The sequence below is a fragment of the Arvicanthis niloticus genome, chromosome 21 (genome assembly GCF_011762505.2).
Source record: "Arvicanthis niloticus isolate mArvNil1 chromosome 21, mArvNil1.pat.X, whole genome shotgun sequence".
NCBI classification, from domain to species: domain Eukaryota; kingdom Metazoa; phylum Chordata; class Mammalia; order Rodentia; family Muridae; genus Arvicanthis; species Arvicanthis niloticus.
In genome coordinates, this window is record NC_047678.1 from 39,378,304 (window position 1) to 39,398,352 (window position 20,049).

At 48.2% G+C, this 20,049-nt stretch overlaps 1 protein-coding gene across 5 annotated transcripts in view; it reads left to right on the forward strand.

Annotated features, from left to right (window-relative positions):
• Window positions 1-8,160: 8,160 nt before the first annotated feature.
• Window positions 8,161-20,049, forward strand: part of Dlec1 (DLEC1 cilia and flagella associated protein) — a 46,408-nt gene continuing 34,519 nt past the window's right edge. For all 5 annotated transcript variants that reach the window (XM_076917599.1, XM_076917601.1, XM_076917600.1 and 2 more), the window contains exons 1-5: window positions 8,161-8,586; window positions 11,691-11,841; window positions 15,658-15,768; window positions 17,349-17,536; window positions 17,694-17,908. In XM_076917599.1, coding sequence (XP_076773714.1) covers window positions 8,194-8,586; window positions 11,691-11,841; window positions 15,658-15,768; window positions 17,349-17,536; window positions 17,694-17,908 — 1,058 coding nt within the window. In that variant the 5' untranslated portion in view covers window positions 8,161-8,193. The remainder of the gene's footprint in view (window positions 8,587-11,690; window positions 11,842-15,657; window positions 15,769-17,348; window positions 17,537-17,693; window positions 17,909-20,049) is intronic.

Below are 20,049 nucleotides of genomic sequence, written 5' to 3' on the forward strand. Positions count from 1 at the left end.
GGCCTCACTGGGGTTGTGGGTGATGTGGGAAAGAATCAGAATCGGGTCTTAGCGGGGACAGGAATCACTGCTTAAGCGGCAGTTTAGCCGGGCAGTCTGGTCTATCTTCTGAGAAATGCGTATTTGCACGGGCCCACATTGCCACGTTTGAGGAGAGTAATACCTAGATTTTTTTTTTCAAGAGAGGGGCTCCTCTCTTTAGCTCCAGGAGACTTCTCATTTCAGGGGGAGTTTGGGGGAGATTTTCATTAAGGTAGGAGTAATAGCAAGCAGTTATAGCCCCTCACCCTCGAATTAGGGGAGAAGATGGGAGGTCTCCTGTGAGGCTGCCTGGACAAGGGTCCCCTGATAGTGAAGGCAGTTAGCCTGGAAGAGGCTAGCCGGACTCACCACAGTTCTTCTAACACTAGCAGGCCTCCGTAGCATGTGAAACGTGGAAGACAGTCTCCCGATTCTGAGTGTTAAGGCTGAGTTTTAGAGAACCACATGAGGTTCATGTACCCCCACCCCATAGTGTGGGGCTGGCTCCTTGTCTGGCACTCAGCCCCCATCCTGATGCTCTAGGAAGCCCGCCCCCCACCACACCCCACCACACCCCCCCCCCCCCCCGCAAGGTCTCCCTTCCATAAGCTGGGGTCTGTACTACATGACTACTACGGATGAGCAAGGCTCCGTTGTAGACAGAGCCTGGGAAAAGACAAGACAAGAAATTCTCTTCCCTGACTTCCCGTCTGTTTCTCAAAAGTCCTACTCTCCGGGTCTTCCCGGAGCCTTGGAAGGTACTCCCACCTCGGTCCTGCCCTGGAGCCTGGCAGGTACTCCCAAGGCAAGTCAGTGAGTCAGTCAGGCCTCCTCAAGCCCAGCTCCTCTCCTCCACCTGAGACGAGAATTCCTGACACCAGCAGTTGGCATGGCTTCATCTCCAGCGTCATTTCTTCTTGTCATCTCTGTCTCCAAGTCCCGGGCTCTAAGCCAGGGCGTTATCCACCACTAGAGCCTCTCCCTCTACCACAAAAGACTATGGCAGGGTTTATAGAAGGTTCTGCCCCCTGCGTACTCCAAGCTCACTTGAAACAGGCCCATTTCTGGCTTCCTCTGTACACATTGCAGCTCATTCATGTCCCCTCCCTGGCCTGGGGTTGCCAGACAGAAAGGGCATGCTGACTCAAAGCTGACCCAAGCAGCCAGGTTCTGCCAGAAATGAGGTACAGCTCACTCAAGTGCTGACCTGTGCTGACCTGTAGGACGGCACTCCCCCTCTCTGGATCTTCCCCCTCCTCTTTCTTCTCTCACAAGGTAAGAGGCCCTCTGTTCTGTGCAGCTAGGATTAAGTAGTGTGCATCGGGTGACTGTCAAATCTGGTGGGGGGAAGGCTTCCAGGGGCAGCTGTGTGGGCCTAGTCCTGGCTGGGTGCCACATTTACTCTACTCAGAAACTATTCGAACTCTCCTGAGACTCCGATTACTCACAGGGCTCGGGGATAGGCTTTCTTTAGAGCAGAGAGCTCCTGAGACCTGTTCTCTATGGGTAGAGTTCCAGGCATTGTCCCACCCCCACCACCCCAACCCCTGGCTGTCCTCTCTCAAGTGTCTGTGCAAAGGTGGGGGTGTGGGAGGGGGCTGGTGACTATGGACACATGAAAGAGGTCTAGTATTCAAGTAGTTCTGTTAGAGTCAGTTCCTTTGGCCCCACACCATCCCTCACTCTGAGGGCAGTGTGTACACTATCAGCACAAGAATGCTAAATTTCAGGATGGTCAGGCTCCGGGGGCTTGTCTTACTCAGCCCCTCCCCACCATGAAACGCAAACCAAGACAAGCTCTGGGTGTGTGAGGCCAGTGAGGTTTATTCAGTGCTCTCCCTGTCTTTAGAACCTAAGTCCTGGAGCATCAGGGTGAAGGGGTTGTTAAAGTCTTGTCACTGCAAGTCTGAGCAAGTCACTTTGCCTCTCTCTAATCAGGAGTGACCATCCGCTCTGTAATAAATGGAAGATGTTGAGTGTGTGGCACTGATACTGCCTGCCAAGGGTTCTGAACTAGAGTTTACCTGCCCACAGCCATTCTCTCTGTGGCCTGTCTAACATAGCCTGGTGGCCACAGAGGCTCCGGGTCTGAGGGCACACCCATGCTTCTGTGAACTTCCGTGCAGAAGGTCCTGACCCAGGTCCAACTGCTTCAACAGGAAATGGGAAGGGTCACCTGCCCAAAGAGACAGCGATGGCAAGGAAGGGTCCTCAGACCATATTGGGCTGACGTCATTCATGGGCAAGGATCAGATGCCAGCATGGACTACAAGGTTGTGGCACCCCTGACAACCTCAGGATAGCACAAGGTTCTTTCGGGTTTTCTTTTTCCTTTTTTTTTTTTCCTTTTGGTTTTACAAGACAGGGTTTCTCTGTGTAGCCCCAGCTGTCCTGAACTTACAGAGATCTGCCTGCCTCTGCTCCCGAGTGCTGGGATCAGGCATTGGCCACCACACCCAGCAACTGAGGATTTCTTTTCTGAGATTATATTAATCAGCATTCATAGGGAAAGACACTGAGTCAGCTTTAATGTGGCTGTTCAGTGTTCTCCTCCGCTTACCCCAACCACACACAGTAGGTAGATTGAGTCATGCTTCATGAGTCTTGGCAAGGCTCAGGAAGTCACAAAATTTACAAGGCCTCTCCCAGGTTTCTCTAATCAGTGAACACATCTGCAGAGGGAGAGGAGGCCCTGGTGGAGCTGCCTGCCAAGTTCTTCAGGGAATCTTAAGGGTGACTCTTCATGAACCCTCACCCAGGCTAGGATGGCAGTTGCCTTTGGCTCACCCATGACCCCAGTCAGCTTACTGGGGTCCCAAGTGCAATCATTTCTTTAGTCTGTCACTGGTGTCATATCCGAGATGAACAGAAGGTTGTTCGTGTGTCCCCAGGAAAAGCCACGTGACAAAGTCCACCTGAACTGGAGACAGGAGTGCCCAATCTGAAGAAGACACCAAAACTGTGTTTGAAAACTTCTATTTTCTTTTTTTCAGTAAGTATCTGTTAAGAATCTATCATCCACTGGACACATAGAAAGATGGGAATGAATCATTAGTGTTCAAAATACATTTTAAAAAAACCTCCTGCCGGGCAGTGGTGGCACACGCCTTTAATCCCAGCGCTTGGGAGGCAGAGGCAGGCGGATTTCTGAGTTTGAGGCCAGCCTGGTCTACAGAGTGAGTTCCAGGACAGCCAGGACTACACAGAGAAACCCTGTCTCGAAAAACAAAAACAAACAAACAAACAAACAACCTCCTGCTGTCATGGAGCTTAGATTTTCATGGAAAGAAAAGAGCTACTGTAATAAACACAAGAAGTGATCCCAGTTGAATCTGAGTGACCAGGAGGTGAAGTGGGAAGAGGCCAGGGTCCTAGTGGGTTGTTGTGGCTGGCTCATGTGGGAAGGCGGCTCTGAGGAGACTCAAGGAAGTGAGAGAGTAGGGCACAGGATTCCGGGCAGAAAGAGCAGGCTCAGGGAGAGTGGAACACTGGAGAAATGCATGGCAGTGTGGCTACGGCGGAGAGGGCATGATGAGCTCACAGAGGGGCAACAGGTCAGAGGCTTCTCTGGAAGAAACACCTCCTCTGAGTCACACTGGGAAAGTCTCTGGTAGCTGGAAGAAGTCACCATGGATGGACGGACGAGCAGGCCTACGGCAGGGAGCCTGAGGGAAGAGATTCCCAAGTCATTCACAGGGGTGAAAGGTGCCTCAGCCTCTCAGGGCTCTCTGCAGATGAAAGGTGAAAGAATCCAGAAAGTTTTCCAGAGTAGAGCCAGTCGTTGCTGGAGAGAAAGAAGGCTTGGCTGCTGAAAAGTTTAAAGGTTGACAGCATGTGTCACTCTTGCAGAGGACCTGGGTTCTAGGGGATCTGATGTCCTCTTCTGGCCTCTGCAGGTGCCCATGTCCGCATGAACACAGCTCGCAGACATCATGTGCGTGCACACAGACACACACAAATGAAAATAAATGTGGTTTGGTTTTGTTTAGAATTCATTTATTTTTATTTTATGAGCATTGGTGTTTTGCCTGCGTGTATGTCTGTGAAGATATCAGATTCCCTGGAATTGAAGCCACAGACAGTTGTGAGCTGCCACTTGGGTGCTTGGAATTGAAACCCGGTCTTCTGGAAGAGCAGACAGTGCTCTTAACCCCTGAGTCGGCTCTCCAGCCCTTGTTTTGTTTTTTGTTTTGTTTTGTTTTTTTTGTTTTTTTTTTTTTTTTGAAAAGCAGAGCCAACAGGATTGAGGGTGGGAGCTGTAAGGGAAACTGAGGACTCAAGGATATCTGGAGGGCTCTGGCCAGGAATCTGGAATATAGGCCGGAATTTAGCATTTGGTTTGGATACATTGGATACTTTCAGATCAAGGAACAAGGCAGTTCAGGGGAGAGATGTGGGGCTAGGGATAAAATTCAAGACATGATTCAAAGCATATTTTAAATGGCTGAGGAGACATTCTCAAGAAACAACGTGAGCTGTGTGTGGTGGTGCACACCTTTAATCCCAGGACTCGAGAGGCAGAAGCTGGCACATCTCTGAGTTTGAGGGCAGTCAGGTCTAAAAGAGGAGTTCCAGGGCCACATAGTGAGACATTGCCTCCAACAAGCAAACACATAAACAACAGAAAGCAAAGCAAATGGATCCTGAAGAACAAAAGTGGAAGGTGACCTCTGGCCTCTGACCTCTGGCCTCCACAGGAACCTGCTTACACACATCCACAGTAAACAAACAAACAAATACTCAGAAACACTCCCACAGTGCCGATGGGGATCTACTGTGATACAATCTTTCTGGGAGTCAAATGCTAAAATTTACATACTGTTGGCTGTGGAATTTTGGCACATTACCCCCACCCACGTAAATATTAGACAGCTATACAAAGTATGCACAAACACAAGCAAAGGTTCTATTGATGGCAGCATTCACGGTAGAACAAAAGCCAAAACATGCGAAACAAACACAGTCCCTGTAAATTGCGATAGAATAAATGAAGAAAAGGCCATGACAAACGGCATGGCGTTGTGTTTTTTAAGTAATAAAAACTATTTTTTATAGATATCAGTGTTTGTATAAGCAAGGAAAAGTAGTTGTAACAATATAGTCATCTAATTATCTGGGGAAAAAGAGCTGAGAACACTTTTATTAAATAGAAGTTTATTGTCAGTCCTGGGGATTGAACCTGGGGTCCTCGAATGCCAGGCAAACGCTCCCCCACTGCACCACACCTCCGACAATCTTTCTAGTTGTCATTTGAAATAGGATCTTGCTGAGTTGCCCAGGTTGACCTTGAACTTTCTCTGTAGCCTGATCAGATATTGAATTTCTTCTTCTTTTTTTTTTTTTTTTTTTGGTTTTTTGAGACAGGGTTTCTCTGTGTAGCCCTGGCTGTCCTGGAACTCACTCTGTAGACCAGGCTGGTCTCGAACTCAGAAATCCACCTGCCTCTGCCTCCCAAGTGCTGGGATTAAAGGCGTGCGCCACCACTGCCCGGCCGGATATTGAATTTCTGATCCTCCTGCCTCAAGTTCCTAAGGAGCTGGGATGAGAAGACTGTGGCACCAGACCCAACATTGTTTGTTTCCTTTGTGCACTGTTTGACATTTTGTTTTTGTGACTCATGATTATAGAGAATGCTTCATGTATGGAAATAAAAAACAACTTAAGTAAAAGAAGTGTGTGAAACCAAGAGGCAGATAAACAGACACTATCGCAGGCTGCAGGAGAGACTATGAAATGAAGAGAGAGGGTCATCAGGAATACCCTTTGTGCCCACAGAGTCCCCTGGGGAGGTGACTGGACAGATGGATGGATGGATGGATGGACAGCCAGATGGATAGGTGAAGAGAGGAACATGGAGAGCAAGAGTTGAGGTGACAGACAGGGAGGGACTTGTAGAGACACCTACATGAGGACTACTGGCGTGGCCTTTGACACCAGAAGGGCTAAACATTGTGAGAGACTTTGGTTTGAACAGGAGAGGGGTGGGGGACATCTCTGTGACAGGCTCAGCCTCCCTGTGACTTTCTGTGAGGATGTCTGGGTAGAGAGTAGAGAAGCACAGAAGAGCAGCAAGAATCAACTGCCCCAACGCCTGGGAGCTTCTACAGTGGAGCAGCTGCTAATGACAGGACCACTCTCCTGGAAGACCCTCCCTTACATGAGGGACACGCACACTCGGCTGCTATTCTGTTAGTCTCCCTGAGCAGAGCCCCTCCCCACACCACTGGGAACCGTGTGTGTGTGTGTGTGTGTGTGTGTGTGTGTGTGTGTGTGTGTGTGTGTGTAGAAACCAGACAGATGGTTTGCCCATGTTCCTTCTGCTCTCAAGCACCGTACTGCACATTCCAGTCAGCACTAGGAGAAGGCAGTTAAAGAAGAGACCTGCCATGGTCCTGGAAACAGACTCAGGATATTTGGGAAATGCTCCCAGGGTCCCAGGTACCTAGAGGATGGCCATGGGCACTTTACCTGCCTAGGTTAACTCTTTCCCTGCAGGGAAGAATGAAGCAGGGAGACATCCAGAGCATGCTCCTTCCGGTGCACACCTTAACAAGGTCCTCTGCTTTTCCTATATCTGGACAGTAAGGTTCCTCAAAGAACAGATGAGGGGCCCAACCAAGAGCAGCGGAAATGGCTCAGGTCTGTGGGTGAACATCCTGGGGACTCGACCCAGGAAGTGGGTTTAAGAGCTGTAAGGCAAGCAAACTCACACCTAAGTAGAAAGTGACTATTTTGGTATCTGTGTTAGTTAGGCAAGGGTATCTGGAGGTACAGAGCTGACAGCATGGTGTGTACACACATACACAGAGGCAAAACACCCACATACATAAAAGAAAATTTAATTTAAATTTCATTTTATTTATTTATTTATTTTTGAGACAGGGTTTCTCTGTGTAGCCCTGGCTGTCCTGGGACTCACTCTGTAGACCAGGCTGGCCTTGAACTCAGAAATCTGCCTGCCTCTGCCTCACAAATGCTGGGATTAAAGGCGTGTGTCACCACTGCCTGGCTTAATCTTTCTTTTTTTTTTAAAGATTTATTTATTTATTTATTTAATGTTTGTGAGTACACTGTCACTGTCTTCAGACACACCAGAAGGGGGCATCAGATTCTATTCCTATTACAGATGGTTGTGAGCCACCATGCGGTTGTTGGGAATAGAACACAGGACCTCAGTGCTCTTAACCTCTAAGCCATCTCTCCAGCCTCCTTATTTTTTGTTTTTCATACAGGGTCTCACTAAATAACCCTGGCTGGCATGGAACTTGCAGGCTGGCCTCAAACTCAAGAGATCTGCTTGCCTCTGCCCCCTGAGCACTAGGATTAAGGGGTGTGGCTAGACCTCACCCCTCTAGAGGAAAGGAACCAGTACGAGTGCATGTTACAAAAGAGGGCATTAGACTGGCTCACCAACAGTGGCCGTTTGTACTTGATGGCTGCTTGGTTCTTAATGCTGCCAGTGAAGGGCTGGAGAACAGTGCAGATCTCAGTAGTGACCTCTAGTCCAGCCTGAACTTGAGAGTGAGACGCTGTCTCAAAGTAAAAGCAAAAACAAGGGATCATTTAAAACAAAACCAAACAAGCAACAATATATCTGAAGAACATTCCGAGCAAAATAAAATAGGGATGGCGGCACTTGGGTAGTAAGAAAGATGGCTTCGCATGCAGTCAGACCAGCACGACAGTGAATCTTTTTGTCCATCAAACCTCATAATAAGCCCACCTCTGAAAGGGTGATGCTGGGGCTGAAAAGACGGCTCAGCCGTTAAGAACAGGGGAGCAACATTTACTTCCCAGAACCCATGTCAGGTGGCTTACAATTGCCTATCAGCTCCCGGAGATCCGACCCCCTCTTCTGGCCTCTACCGGCAACTGCACATATATACACACAAAGACACACAAAATAAAAATAAAGCTTTACAAAGAAAAAAAAAAAAAAGAAGAGACGCTAGATGTCACAGCGGCGTTCTCCAGTGTCCAGTACTCGGGAGGCTGAGGAGGAGGTGGAGGTGGAACCGTGAGTTTGAGCCAACCTATATCTCCCAGCTGGACGTCAGGAATGCAAACCTTTAGATGACGACAGGGATGACGCTCTTCTAGAGAAAAAGCTAGACGGAAGGGGCGGAGCCGGAAGCAGAAGTGAGATGCAGAGTCTACAGCGTCTCTGTTGCCATGGAACCCGAGATGAAGGAAGAGCAGCAAACCATAGCTTCCTCGGCCGTTGTGTCCTTAGAGACCCCGATGGACTCTACCCCGCACCAGCCCAGCTGGTCCACCAGGAAGTACTTGAGGTCCTCGACCGTCTTCATGGATTGTTGCCAGTTCGGCTTCCCTACGCGGTCCCTCCGCGCCGGGTTCCAAGCGCTCCCGCCTCTCCCGGAGCCGCAGACGCTGCGTCTGCGCCCCGCCTCCCTGCGCACGCAGGATATCTCACATCTGCTTGCCCGAGTCTTCCGAAATCTGTACACCGCACAGGTGATCGGAGACGACTTGAGCGACAGCTTGATCAAGGCCCGCGGCAGTGAGGATGCGCGCCACGAGGAGTTCCTGGACCAGCTGCAGCAGGTATAGCGGGTGCATCCCGGGATACGGTCCGGACGCAGCCGCACCAAAGTGAAGAACCCTATTCAAACTTTATACATATGCATATAAATGACACCTCCGTCTCCTTTCTCTGCGCACAAGCACATTATATGTTGCAAATGTAAACGAAACGACTGGAGCGGACAGATCCAGTCATGGTTAGGCATTTTTGCCCACATTTCTGGGTCAGCAGTGTGGTTTCCTCTTTTGCATTGGGGTCAAGACTGATGATCCTGCCTCTTTGTGACTGGCTGTTGAGGACTCCCTTCCCAACTCTCCCCTGTATCAGCCCCCTCGGACCTTTCCTTTTTCTTCTTTACTCTTTTTTGTCCCTTACTCTCTCCTTATACAACATGGCCTAGCTTCATTCCTTTCTTTCTAACAGATACCTACTGTGTGCTGTGCTCAGTGCTAGGCAAATGAGGACTCAGTAGCCATGAATACATTTCCAGAGGGATACACCTCAGTGTTGAGTGCTTGCCTTGCAAGGGTCCGGCCTACCCTCAACCCCCAGCAATGCAAAACAAACAAACAAAAACGTGAAAAAGAAAATACAGGAGCTGGTAAGATGGCTCAGCAGGTAAAAGTGCTTGCTGACACCACCCACCCCCGACACACACACACACACACACACACAATGTTAAGCCCTCCTTCCTGGTGGCAGAATATTGACCATATCTTAAGCAGGTAATAATGGCAGCGTGAGATGATCAAGCATTCAGTAACCAAATTGTTCCCAGAAAGCACCAGCCCACCTCACTCCACCCTTCCTCTGGCTTTTGTGTCCTGACCTAATGTTGTCCGAGCCTCAGAGGGAGGGATCCAGGACTCCCACTGATGGTTCAGGATTCAGCACGCCCTTATTCTCAGTCTTTTGATGGTTATGGTATCTGCAGTTACTGTGAAAAAAAATGGGGCTTCTCTGCCCACAGGAATTGTTGAAAGCCCTGGGCTCTCTTGATCGGAACTCCACGCAGCCTCACTGGCTGCTGGTCTTTCCCATTTCTACAGAAACATTGCAATGGTTGAATGATTAGGCCAACAAGGTCAAAACCCATACTGGGGCTTGAACCCTGCCTCCACTATATGGCACTTGTATGACTTTGAGGATTAATGGAGTCACTTCAGTGACAAACCATTAACTGATGGCTCTGGGGGGATCCCAACTCTTACATCTAAGTATTAGGATCAGGGCTTTCTGGAAAGTCCAAGGAGCAGGGCACTTGACTTCAGCACAGCACTTGATGTTCAAGGCTGTCCGGGCTTCTCTCTCTCTCTCTCTCTCTCTCTCTCTCTCTCTCTCTCTCTCATTTATTTATTTATTTTATGTATATGTATTGCTGTCTTCAGACACACTGGAAGAGGGCATCAGATTGCATTGCAGATGGTTGTGAGCCACCATGTGGTTGCTGGGAATTGAACTCAAGACCTCTGGAAGAGCAGTCAGTGCTCTTAACCGCTGAGCCATCTCTCCAGCCCCCGGGCTCTGCTTTCTCAGAGGAGGCTTTCTGTCCACAAGAAGACTGAGCCACCACGTCCTTTCCTCCGCTGTGTACCCATTCATCTACTTTAAAGAATGGCTAGGGCTGAAGAGGTAGCTCCTTGGGTCCAGGCATTTGCTGCAGAGCCCAACGACCAGAGTTTTCTATCCTCAAGACCCACACAACAGGAGAGAACAGACTTCCATAAGTTGTCCTCTGGCATCCATAAGCTCACCACAGCATACGTGCCCCCCTAATAGATAAACAAACAAGAATGGCTGGATAAGTCCGAGTCCTAATGAAGCAATGAGAAGCATTTGCTTCCTGCAGTACTGTCTTGGGATTTCCCTGCCCTGTGAATACTTTGCTTCGAGTCCAAGCATATGTGTTAGAAGCATGGCCGACTGGCTTGTCTATCTAAGCAGTCTTGAAGTTGAAGCATATGCTGGGGCAGCCAGGTTAGACCTCTCAATGCTAACGTGGCAGAGTTTTGGGGTAGAAGGTTTGCAAGGGTTAAAAAAGCAGGATTGAGTCACAGAAGGTGAAGTGAGACAGGGACCTAGTAACTTGGAAAATTCTGTAGGTTTGAGGCCTGGAGAGCAGGTTCAGTGGGTAAGAGAGTTTGTAACACAAGTTCAGATCCCAGCACCCACATAAAAATCTGGGCATGGCTATGCCTGCCTATAACCCCAACATTGTCTGAGGTGGAGGGTTGCTGGGGATGGCTGGCCATCAAGCCTACTCCCAAGTTCAGCAAGAGACCCCGTCTCAGGAGAATAAGGTAGATGGCGATAAAACAGAACACCTAATACCTTCCACCGATCTCTGCATGTGCATACATGTACACATACAGACACACACTTAAAACTATTTATTCTTCATTTCTGTGTATGTATGCATGTCTCTGTGTGTTCTAACACGTGTGTGTGGAGGCCAGAAGACAAAATCCAATTCCCTCAGGACAGGCAGTGTGAGTTGGCCGGCGTGGGTACTAGGAACCAAACACCGTCCTCTGGAAGAGCAACAAGTACTGTTAAGAACAGAGTCATCTTTACAGCCTTTGAACAAACAAACAAACAAACAAACACAAACAAAAAACACCACAGTAACTTTCTCTGGGTAGCACATTACCTGGCCACATTTCTCTTTGGATCAAAGTAACCATGGCTTTAGGTACACTGATGTGGATTCTGCAAAAAAGATGCCATCTCCGGTGAGCCCTTTCCAACAGCTTAAATAGAGGCTGTCAGCTGGAAGCTGCCCACTGGCTATGTTTGATGGACCCAGAATGGGCCTTGTCTGAAACAAGACCTGGGTAGCCTTACTTTGCTGTGCCAAAATGGGTTTGCATTTCACAGTATGGCGGAAGCTCTCTTTACTGTGAAACTGGCGACAGAGGACCAGGCTTGACTCTTACTGACCACACTATGGAACTGCCATTTCCTTCTCTTGACCTCAGAGTTTAGTCTGGTGGGTTGGACCAGAGGGTTTTGATAGTTGTGGAGCTGTGCTTGGCTGAAAGCCCCATTGTGGAGAGGCACAGGGTCAAGCCAAAAATGTAGGATCTCGTTCAGATTTCTGTGCATTTTGAATGCCCATTTGCAGGCTCGAGCTGTCTACAAACAGCGTCTGGAGGAGGTCAGCATGCTGGAGAAACATATCATCCAGGCCCGTGCACGGGATATTGCAGAAACAGAACATGCCACCAAACAGAGCAGACTACATGTTGTGGAGACCCCTGTCAAACTGCCCCCAGGTAGGTGTGAAGGGTGTCTGTCTGTCTGTCTGTCTGTCTGTCTGTCTAACTGCCCCCAGGTAGGTGTGAAGGGTGTCTGTCTGTCTGTCTGTCTGTCTGTCAGCCTCCACCTCTGCAGCTGTTGGTATTGTACTGTGTATATTTACGCCACTGGTCTTTTCTGAACATCGGGAGAATATGTTGCAGACATGACGGCCAACCAGTTCAAAACACTCCAGTGTGCACGGTCCCTCCAGAAGAGCACTGATCCACGAGGCCAGCATTTGGCTCTCCAAGCCAGGGACTTGGCAATGGTGCAACATTGGTCTCTGACCCAGAGGTCCCATTTAGGTCCCAGCAGCCAAATGATAGTTTCCTCTCCTTTGACCTTTCCTGTCAAGCTTGCTAGGTAGGCTGGACTGGCTGACGAGTGAGTCCAAGGAATTTGCCCGTCTCTACCTGGCAAGTGCTGGGATTACGCTTTGTGCACAAGCACAGTGGTCCAATAGTGAACAGAATCATTTACTCAGGTTTCTCACCCTGCTTGTAATATGTCTTTCTTCTATTTCAAAAGTGGTAGGGAAAAAAACCCTAGATCATCTTCACAGACATCCATCTGGTCCCTGCATCTCAGGACAGGGCTGGCAACCCCAGGACACATTCCCCAATGTACAGAACCAATGATGGAGACAGACAGCTGCCTTTATTATCCCAGGCACGGAGCACCTCTCCCTGTCCACCAACACAGCTGTCACACAGTGAGGAGACTTTCACTTCTCCATATGGGTGGACAAAGGTCACGACTCTACAGAGCAGCCTGTGTGCTCACTCTTGCCCTTGCTGGCCACTGCTCCACACTAGCTTCTGCGGATTAGAACAACCAGCCCCTTGCAGAGCTGTGCTCAGTAGCCATAGGATGGGTGAAGCCTGCCATCCCAGAAGGAAGAAGACCATCATCAAGGTTTTTACAGGTCCAGGTCGGATATGGAAAGAGACTCTTCAAAGATGTGCTAAAAAAAATCTGACTTGGTGAGGGCTGGAGAGAAGGCTCAGGAAGAAGAGCATGGCCAACTTTTGCAGAGGACCTGAGTTTAATTCCAAGTACAGGCCGCTCACAACCACGGGTAACTCTAGTTCCAGAGGATCTGATGCCTCTGGCCTTTACCAGCATGGCTCTTTCTACCTACCCCCTCAAGGCATGTGTACACATGCACCCACATGCATACACACATGTACACGTGCATACATGTACACACATGCACCTGTACATACATATATACACACACATGCACCCACATACACACATGCGAACACACATGTACACGTGCATACATGTACACACATGTACGTGTACATATATACACACACCTGCACACATATGCGAACACACATGTACACATGCATACATGTACACACATGCACGTGTACATACATATATACACACACGTGCACCCACATGCATACACATATACACATGTGAACACACATGTACACGTGCATACATGTACACACATGCACGTGTACATACATATATACACACACATGCACCCACATGCATACACATACACACACGTGAACACACGTGTACACGTGCATACATGTACACACATGTACGTGTACATACATATATACACACACCTGCACACACATGCATACACACACACTCTTTAAAATCCTTTTTAAAAAAACTGCCTTGAAAATGTGCAATGATATGTATGTAAAATATTATAAAGGAGCCCATTAGTTTATATACCAGCTTGAAAAACAAAGGAGCAAAGAAACCACCATGACTCCTGCACCCTGGGAGGATGGAGAAGAAGGTTTGAAAAGAGGATGGTCGGGGGTTGGAGAGATAGCTCAGCGGTTAAGAGCACTGACTGCTCTTCCAAAGTTCCTGAGATCAATTCCCAGCAACCACATGGTGGCTCACAACCATCTGTAATTGGTTCTGATGCTCTCTTCTGGTATGTTTAAAAACAGCTACAGTGTACTCATGTAAATATAAATAAAATTTTTTAAATCATATAAATAAAATCTTTTAAAAAATAAATAAATCTTTAAAGAAAAAGAAAAGAAGATGGTCCTTCCTTCCTTCTGACACATGGTCATCACAAAACTCATGGAACTACTTGGAATGGCTTTTGCTCCCCACACAAGTCTTCCCTGCCAAGGGAGGGTTGGGGCCATCACTTCCAAAAGTGCACCTTTTCTGTGGTTCCAGGATCCATCAGGGAAGGACCCTTGGGGGTTCTGGAAGGAGAGGCCATGAGCCCCAAGAAGTAGCTTGTGGGTTATTTACTGGCTATGAGGATATTTGTCCACTGACTGACCAATGGATTTTTAGTTATTTATACATGTCTATGCACCTGAGTGTAGTACCCACAGAGGCCAGAAGAGGGTGGCAGATCCCCAACAGCTGGAGTCGAGTCTGTGAGCCACCAGATATGTGCAGGAGCAGCAAGCTCCCTTAACCACATCAGCTCTCCAGCCAGGCTATTTTGGAGCTGCCTTTAGATGACTTATTAAGAAGCTTTTGCTTCAGGTATGTCAACCGCTGTTGTTCTTGGTGGTTCCCTGGGCTTTTCTTCTTTAGCCTTTGGTACGTTGTATTCAGCTGCCTTCCGTTTGCTAAGCCAGCAGCAGTTTCTGCTTTTGGCTCTGATTGTTAATTTTAGGCCAAATCTCCAGATTCTTGTCAACACCCATGAAGGTAGACGATCCTGCTCACTGTGTCACCTTGATTGCTGGATGCTAGGGACCAGCCCCATGGCTTTATGCATGCCAGGCAACTACTCTACCAACTGAGCTACATCCCAGTTCCTAGAGGAACTTCTAACAGAGCACAAGAAGACTGCCCCATAGCATTATAGACTTGTGTAAACACCAACTGTAATACAAAGAGTGAACTCTCTCTTAAAACGTGGGCTTTGAGTGATGGTGGTATGTCAGTGTAGGCTCACTGTTTGCAACGAGCGTGCTGTTCTTAGGAGGATGCCAGTAACAGATAAAGCTACACCTGCACAGGGCAGAGGGACATGGGAACTCTCAGGCCTTCTCAGTTTGCATGCCAACTCCTAACTACTCCAGAGTCCAAAGCGAGCAGATGGCTCCGTGTGTAAAGGCTTGCTGCCAAGCCTTGCAGCCAGGGTTCAAACCTCAGGACCCGCTGATAGAAGGTCAACTGACTCCTGCAAGTTGTCCTCTGACCTCTACACATGCACCATGGCCCTCACAGGCCCCCACAGACATGCAATAAACAAACAAACACATGCAATTAAAATACAGCAAAAGTCTATTTTAACAAAACCCTCCTCCTCACATCTGCTGGAGTAAGGTCACTCCTCCCTCATGTCACTTGTCAAGGATGTCCATTTCCAGTCAGTGTTTGTAGACACTAGTGGTGCTCTAACTCAAGCAGCCCTTGCAGACTGCGTCCTGTGTCTCTTTGCTATTTGTGTGTGCTTATCTAATTCTTTTAATAAGATGCCTCGAACCTGGACAAGCCCGACCGGGACTGTCAGTTACACTGTTGTCGCTAGTGACATTGCAAAGGACATTGGGATGAAGAACTGGGGCTTGTGTTGCATCTGCCACTCTTGATCTTAACACCACCACAGACTCCACATATGGTACTACTCTATCCCAACAATGCCATGCACGGCTTGGCCCAGTTGTCGGCCTCTACTGAGTGGCTGAGAAATTATTGGCTTCTTAAGTCTTCACCACAGGACTCTGAGAGTTCGCCTGGGAAGTGTCGGCTTGGAGCTGGAGGTGTGGGTTCAGCTGCTTCTCCTTGGGTCTGCCTTAACTGCCTTTGTCCCATTCTCTTCCCCACAGTGAAGACAGTCTTCAGGTGGTGTATAGACAGCAAGTTAATGCAAAAACATCACTTAATCAGTACAGAGGATTACTACACTGATCCTGTGCCATTTTGCCCAGCGCCTAAAGGTATCTATCCTCAGAGCTCTGGTGGAGCTCAGGGGCATCCGGCTCTTGCTCTGGTGGATGGTGGGGGCTTCACTCTTGCTTCTACTTAGTTGCACATTGGCTTTCCAGTCCCTTTATTTAATTGTTATCTTCATTAGTTCAATTCCTTCAAGGCAACTATTCCATCTCCACCACATGGAATTTTATATGCCCCCGTTGGCTGCCCAGCAAATCAAAAAAAATTTATTTATTTATTTATTTTAGATGTAGTTGAATGATCCAGCAAAGGGAGAGGCTGGGGACTCAGATCAACAAATAGTCAAGTTCCTGATACAGGCAGAGTGGACCAGGGTCTTCCCCCTTCCGGAAATGGGAAGCTTTTTCAAACACTGAAAATAAAGAGAAGAATGGGCTAGGGGACAGACAAAGAGGGAGGGAGGGGAAAACAAAGTGTGGGGTGGGTGGGTATGTGATGCTGGGCCCATTTCCTGTAACCAGGACGGCAAATCCTAAGAGCAAATAGATGGAAAGCTGCAGGCTTACACAAGGAGGTAGAGTTTGTAAGCATCGCTGGACAGGTGAAGGCTCACTGGGAAGCCTGTATGCAAGCATTAGTTTTAACCGTGCCAGGCTGCAGAGACAAGCTCCCAGTAGTCCCACGGACTAGGACCCTGCGATGACTTCTTTGGGGCTTTGCAGCTGTCTCTGATTTGGGGTAGGAAGATTCAGATGCAGGGACCTGAGGGTGAGGAAGGCTACAGAATCAGCTGTGCTGAGAGGCGATGCCACTTGAGTGCTTGGTTATAACTGGCTGGGAAACACAGGCTATGCGCACTCCCTGAGCGCTTTCTGGGAATTATATTAAGACTTGGGGTGGGGCAGCCCGTTACCCTTTTACTAGCAACAGAAGTCCCCATCTAGCCAAGGGAGCACAGTTTTAGAGATGTAAAAAATTATCACCAACGCTGAGTCCTCACATAAAGAGTTTTTGGTTTGTTTGTTTGTTTTTAATATCGATCACATTAGAGGTAGAGAGATGGCTCAGAAAGTTGCCCTCTGACCATCACACATGCAGGAAAACGTGTGCATGTTCCCAATAAATAAGACATGATAAAAATAAAACTTGAATAGAGTTAAAGGGGGAAGAGGCTGGAGAGATGGCCCAGTGGTTAAGAGCACTGGCTGCTTCGTCCAGAGGAACCAGGTTCAATTCCCAGAACCCAGAAGGCAGATCATGACTGTCTAACTTGGGCTCTAGAGGATCTGACACCTTCAACACCAATGCACATTAAAATAAAAATTAATTATTTTTAAAAATGGCTCACACTTTGGGTGTGTGTTTAGCAACGATTTGCTTGTTCTTGTCAGTTAGCCAGGCTGGAAAATGGAAAACTACCTTAACTACAAGCCCTATGTCTCCAACACGTGGAATAAGTCCCAGGAATAACTCGTGCATTGAACAGCAATATCTGGTGTTATGAATCTGAAAGCTTTGAGGGGCATGTGACCTGACTGAGGCTCTGGTGACTCTTCTTGCCCACATTAGAAAGATTCTCTTCCTTTCAGCAGTACAACTAACGTGTGTTTCCTCGGCGCCGTAGACAAATCCGCCCCTGGATGTTCAAAACTGACATTTAGCTGTGAGAAACGTTTCATGCGCAAGTCAGAGCTGGACAGGAAGGCTGAGGAGCGCTGCAAGAAGCTCGGGGACTATGACGACTTTGAGTACACCATGGACAGCTGGAGCTCCACATCTAAGACCAAAGAGAAGGCCAAAGTCGCTGTGAAGGTTAGAGCTGAGCTGTGTTGGGGCACTGGGTGCAGGGATGCGGTGAGAGGGCATTAACCCAGATGAACACTATGGTTCATGCAGTTGACCAAGAGGGCAGCAAGCTCCGATGTCCTCTTGCTTGTTATTGACTGTGCTCTCCTGTGCTCCAAAACAGGCAACTACACCATCGAATAAGAAGTGGATGGAGCATCTGCAGGTGCCACAGAGAGCCCTGGACAGAAGGCTGCTGGCCAGGATGCAGAATCGGAATCACTTCCTGAAAAACCCTCGGTTTTTCCCGCCTAACACACCACATGGAGGCAAGTCTCTAATTGTGCCTTCGAGGAAGCCAGAGAGAAGAGGATCCCTGAATGCCGAGCCAGAGTGGAGGTGTGTTTGTTCTTCCCTCAGAATCCCAGGGGATCTGAGCTTTAGCATGAGCCTGGGAAGGTTCTGGATCTGGTCTAAGGAGGTCTCTAGATTTTGGCAAGCCAAGGTATCGTATCAGAGGAGAGCCGGGCTTCAGGGTCACCCTCAGGTATATATAACCTTTGACTCTCAGAGGTTGTGCTTTCCTCAGCTGTCAGGAGTTAGAGGAGTAGAGCCCTGGGGGGCAGGGCTGGGAGGGACTTCTTATGGGCTTCCCAAAGGGGGTAGGGCTGGGGGGGGGCAGGGTCTATAGTCATGTGACCCTCCCGTGGTGTATTGATTACTTTTTTTTTTTTTTAATAGTTGTGGGAAGGTAAGATGGGTTTTAGCTCTGGGTTCAGAGGGTCCATCATGGCGGGAGGACCTGAGCACTCCACTTTGTGGCAGCTAAACGTGGGAAGGGCTTGTTCAGCCAGCTTCTTGCCTTTTTCCCCCTTCCATCTATTTCAGTCTGTGGGAAGATGCTGCCCACACACACTGTGGGCCCATTTCTCCTCGGTCAGTTCTCCCTGGAAACACTCACAGGCACCTACAGGTGTGCCTCACCATGTTCCCAGGTGATGCTCAATCCAGCCAACTTGACCGTGATCACAGACCTTTAGATAAGGGTCTTGAGTAATAAGGGTCATATGTCTTGAGTAATTAAACATTTTCTTAGTTACATGTAGTTAAGGCCTGTTGTGGTAAATCTCCAACCCCAATAAGCCTGTGCAGGGAAAACACAACTCAATTAACATGAACACAAGCTGCACGCCTGGATCGGGCAGATCCACCACTACGCTACCCTACCCCCAGCTAAGGAGATCCCTTGCTACTGGGGTTTCTCCAGGCCACGTGCTTCTGCTCCTCCTCCCTCCCACCTCCTCCTCTTTTGTCTTCTTCACTCTCCTTCCTCTCCTTGTCTCCCCCTCCTCCTTTCCCTCCCTCTTTCTCTAGAACTTTCAGCTCTACCTCTCCTGTCCCACTGCCCACCTCTAGCCTTTATTTTATAAATTACAACCGGGAGAAGGTTCACAGGAGGTCCCCTGAGTACTTGATTCATTCACTCCTTGTTCGAGGCAGCCCCTCTCAGGGAAGCAGAATTTGCACCGAAATACAAACCTCACCAGAGCAATCCACAATAAAGCAAACTGTGATTTTTCTGTTCTTTAAGAGACAAGAGAGTCTTTGGCCTCATTTCAGTAATTGTCTTAAAGGAGTGAGTTGCTTTCACATATTTAACACTATTAACATATTTTTTTTTTATATAAAGAAAACCTGTGTTTAATGCGTGGCTTATTACATGGCCATTATAAGTCAATTATGACACCACAGACATGGCATAGTCTCATGAGACCCCCATCCCCACATGAATTCAACTCAAGGAAAATCTCTCTTCCTCCAACCCTCCACCCACTTCTTCACCCCTTCGAATTTGAAGCAAATCACACTTGAATCCTTTCACTTATGAGTTCAATATGTCTCTAAGTATGAGATATAATCCCACTAATGAATAAAAAAATTAAATGGCTTGGTAGGCATGAGTGACTGCTGTGCAAACATGGGGACCCTAGTTCAAATCCCGGTCACGCACATCAAAATCTGGGTATGGCCCGTAACTCCAGTGTTTAAGAGGGAGTGGAGAGAGGTGGCTCCCAAGAGCTCACTGAACAGCCGGCCTCACTGAAGCAGCAGCAATCTTCATGTTCAGTGAGAGACCCTATCTCAATACAACAAGGCAGAGAGCAAGGGAGCACCCCCCCCCGTGCATGCAGGGATACCAGTGTGTACCTCACCCCTCACCCCCCCACACACACAGGCCCATCCACACAAATTTAAGAGAAATTTAAAAAAACATATTAAAAATCCCAGTTAACATGATGGTATTTAAACTTCTAGAATTTTCTTATGTGTATTGAAAATTCTAGTAAAAGAAAATTTTGAAATAGGCCCAAACTAATAAAAATAGCAGGGCCCTGTGATTCCTTTTCCCTAACCTAAATAGTTAAAAATGCCTGTCAGCAGTTTTGGGCCCAGTTAGTCAGCCACAGAGGATGTAGAGTTATAGGACAAAGGCCTGTTAAGTCTTCCAAAGACCTGGCTGGACATAAAGATAAAATAGG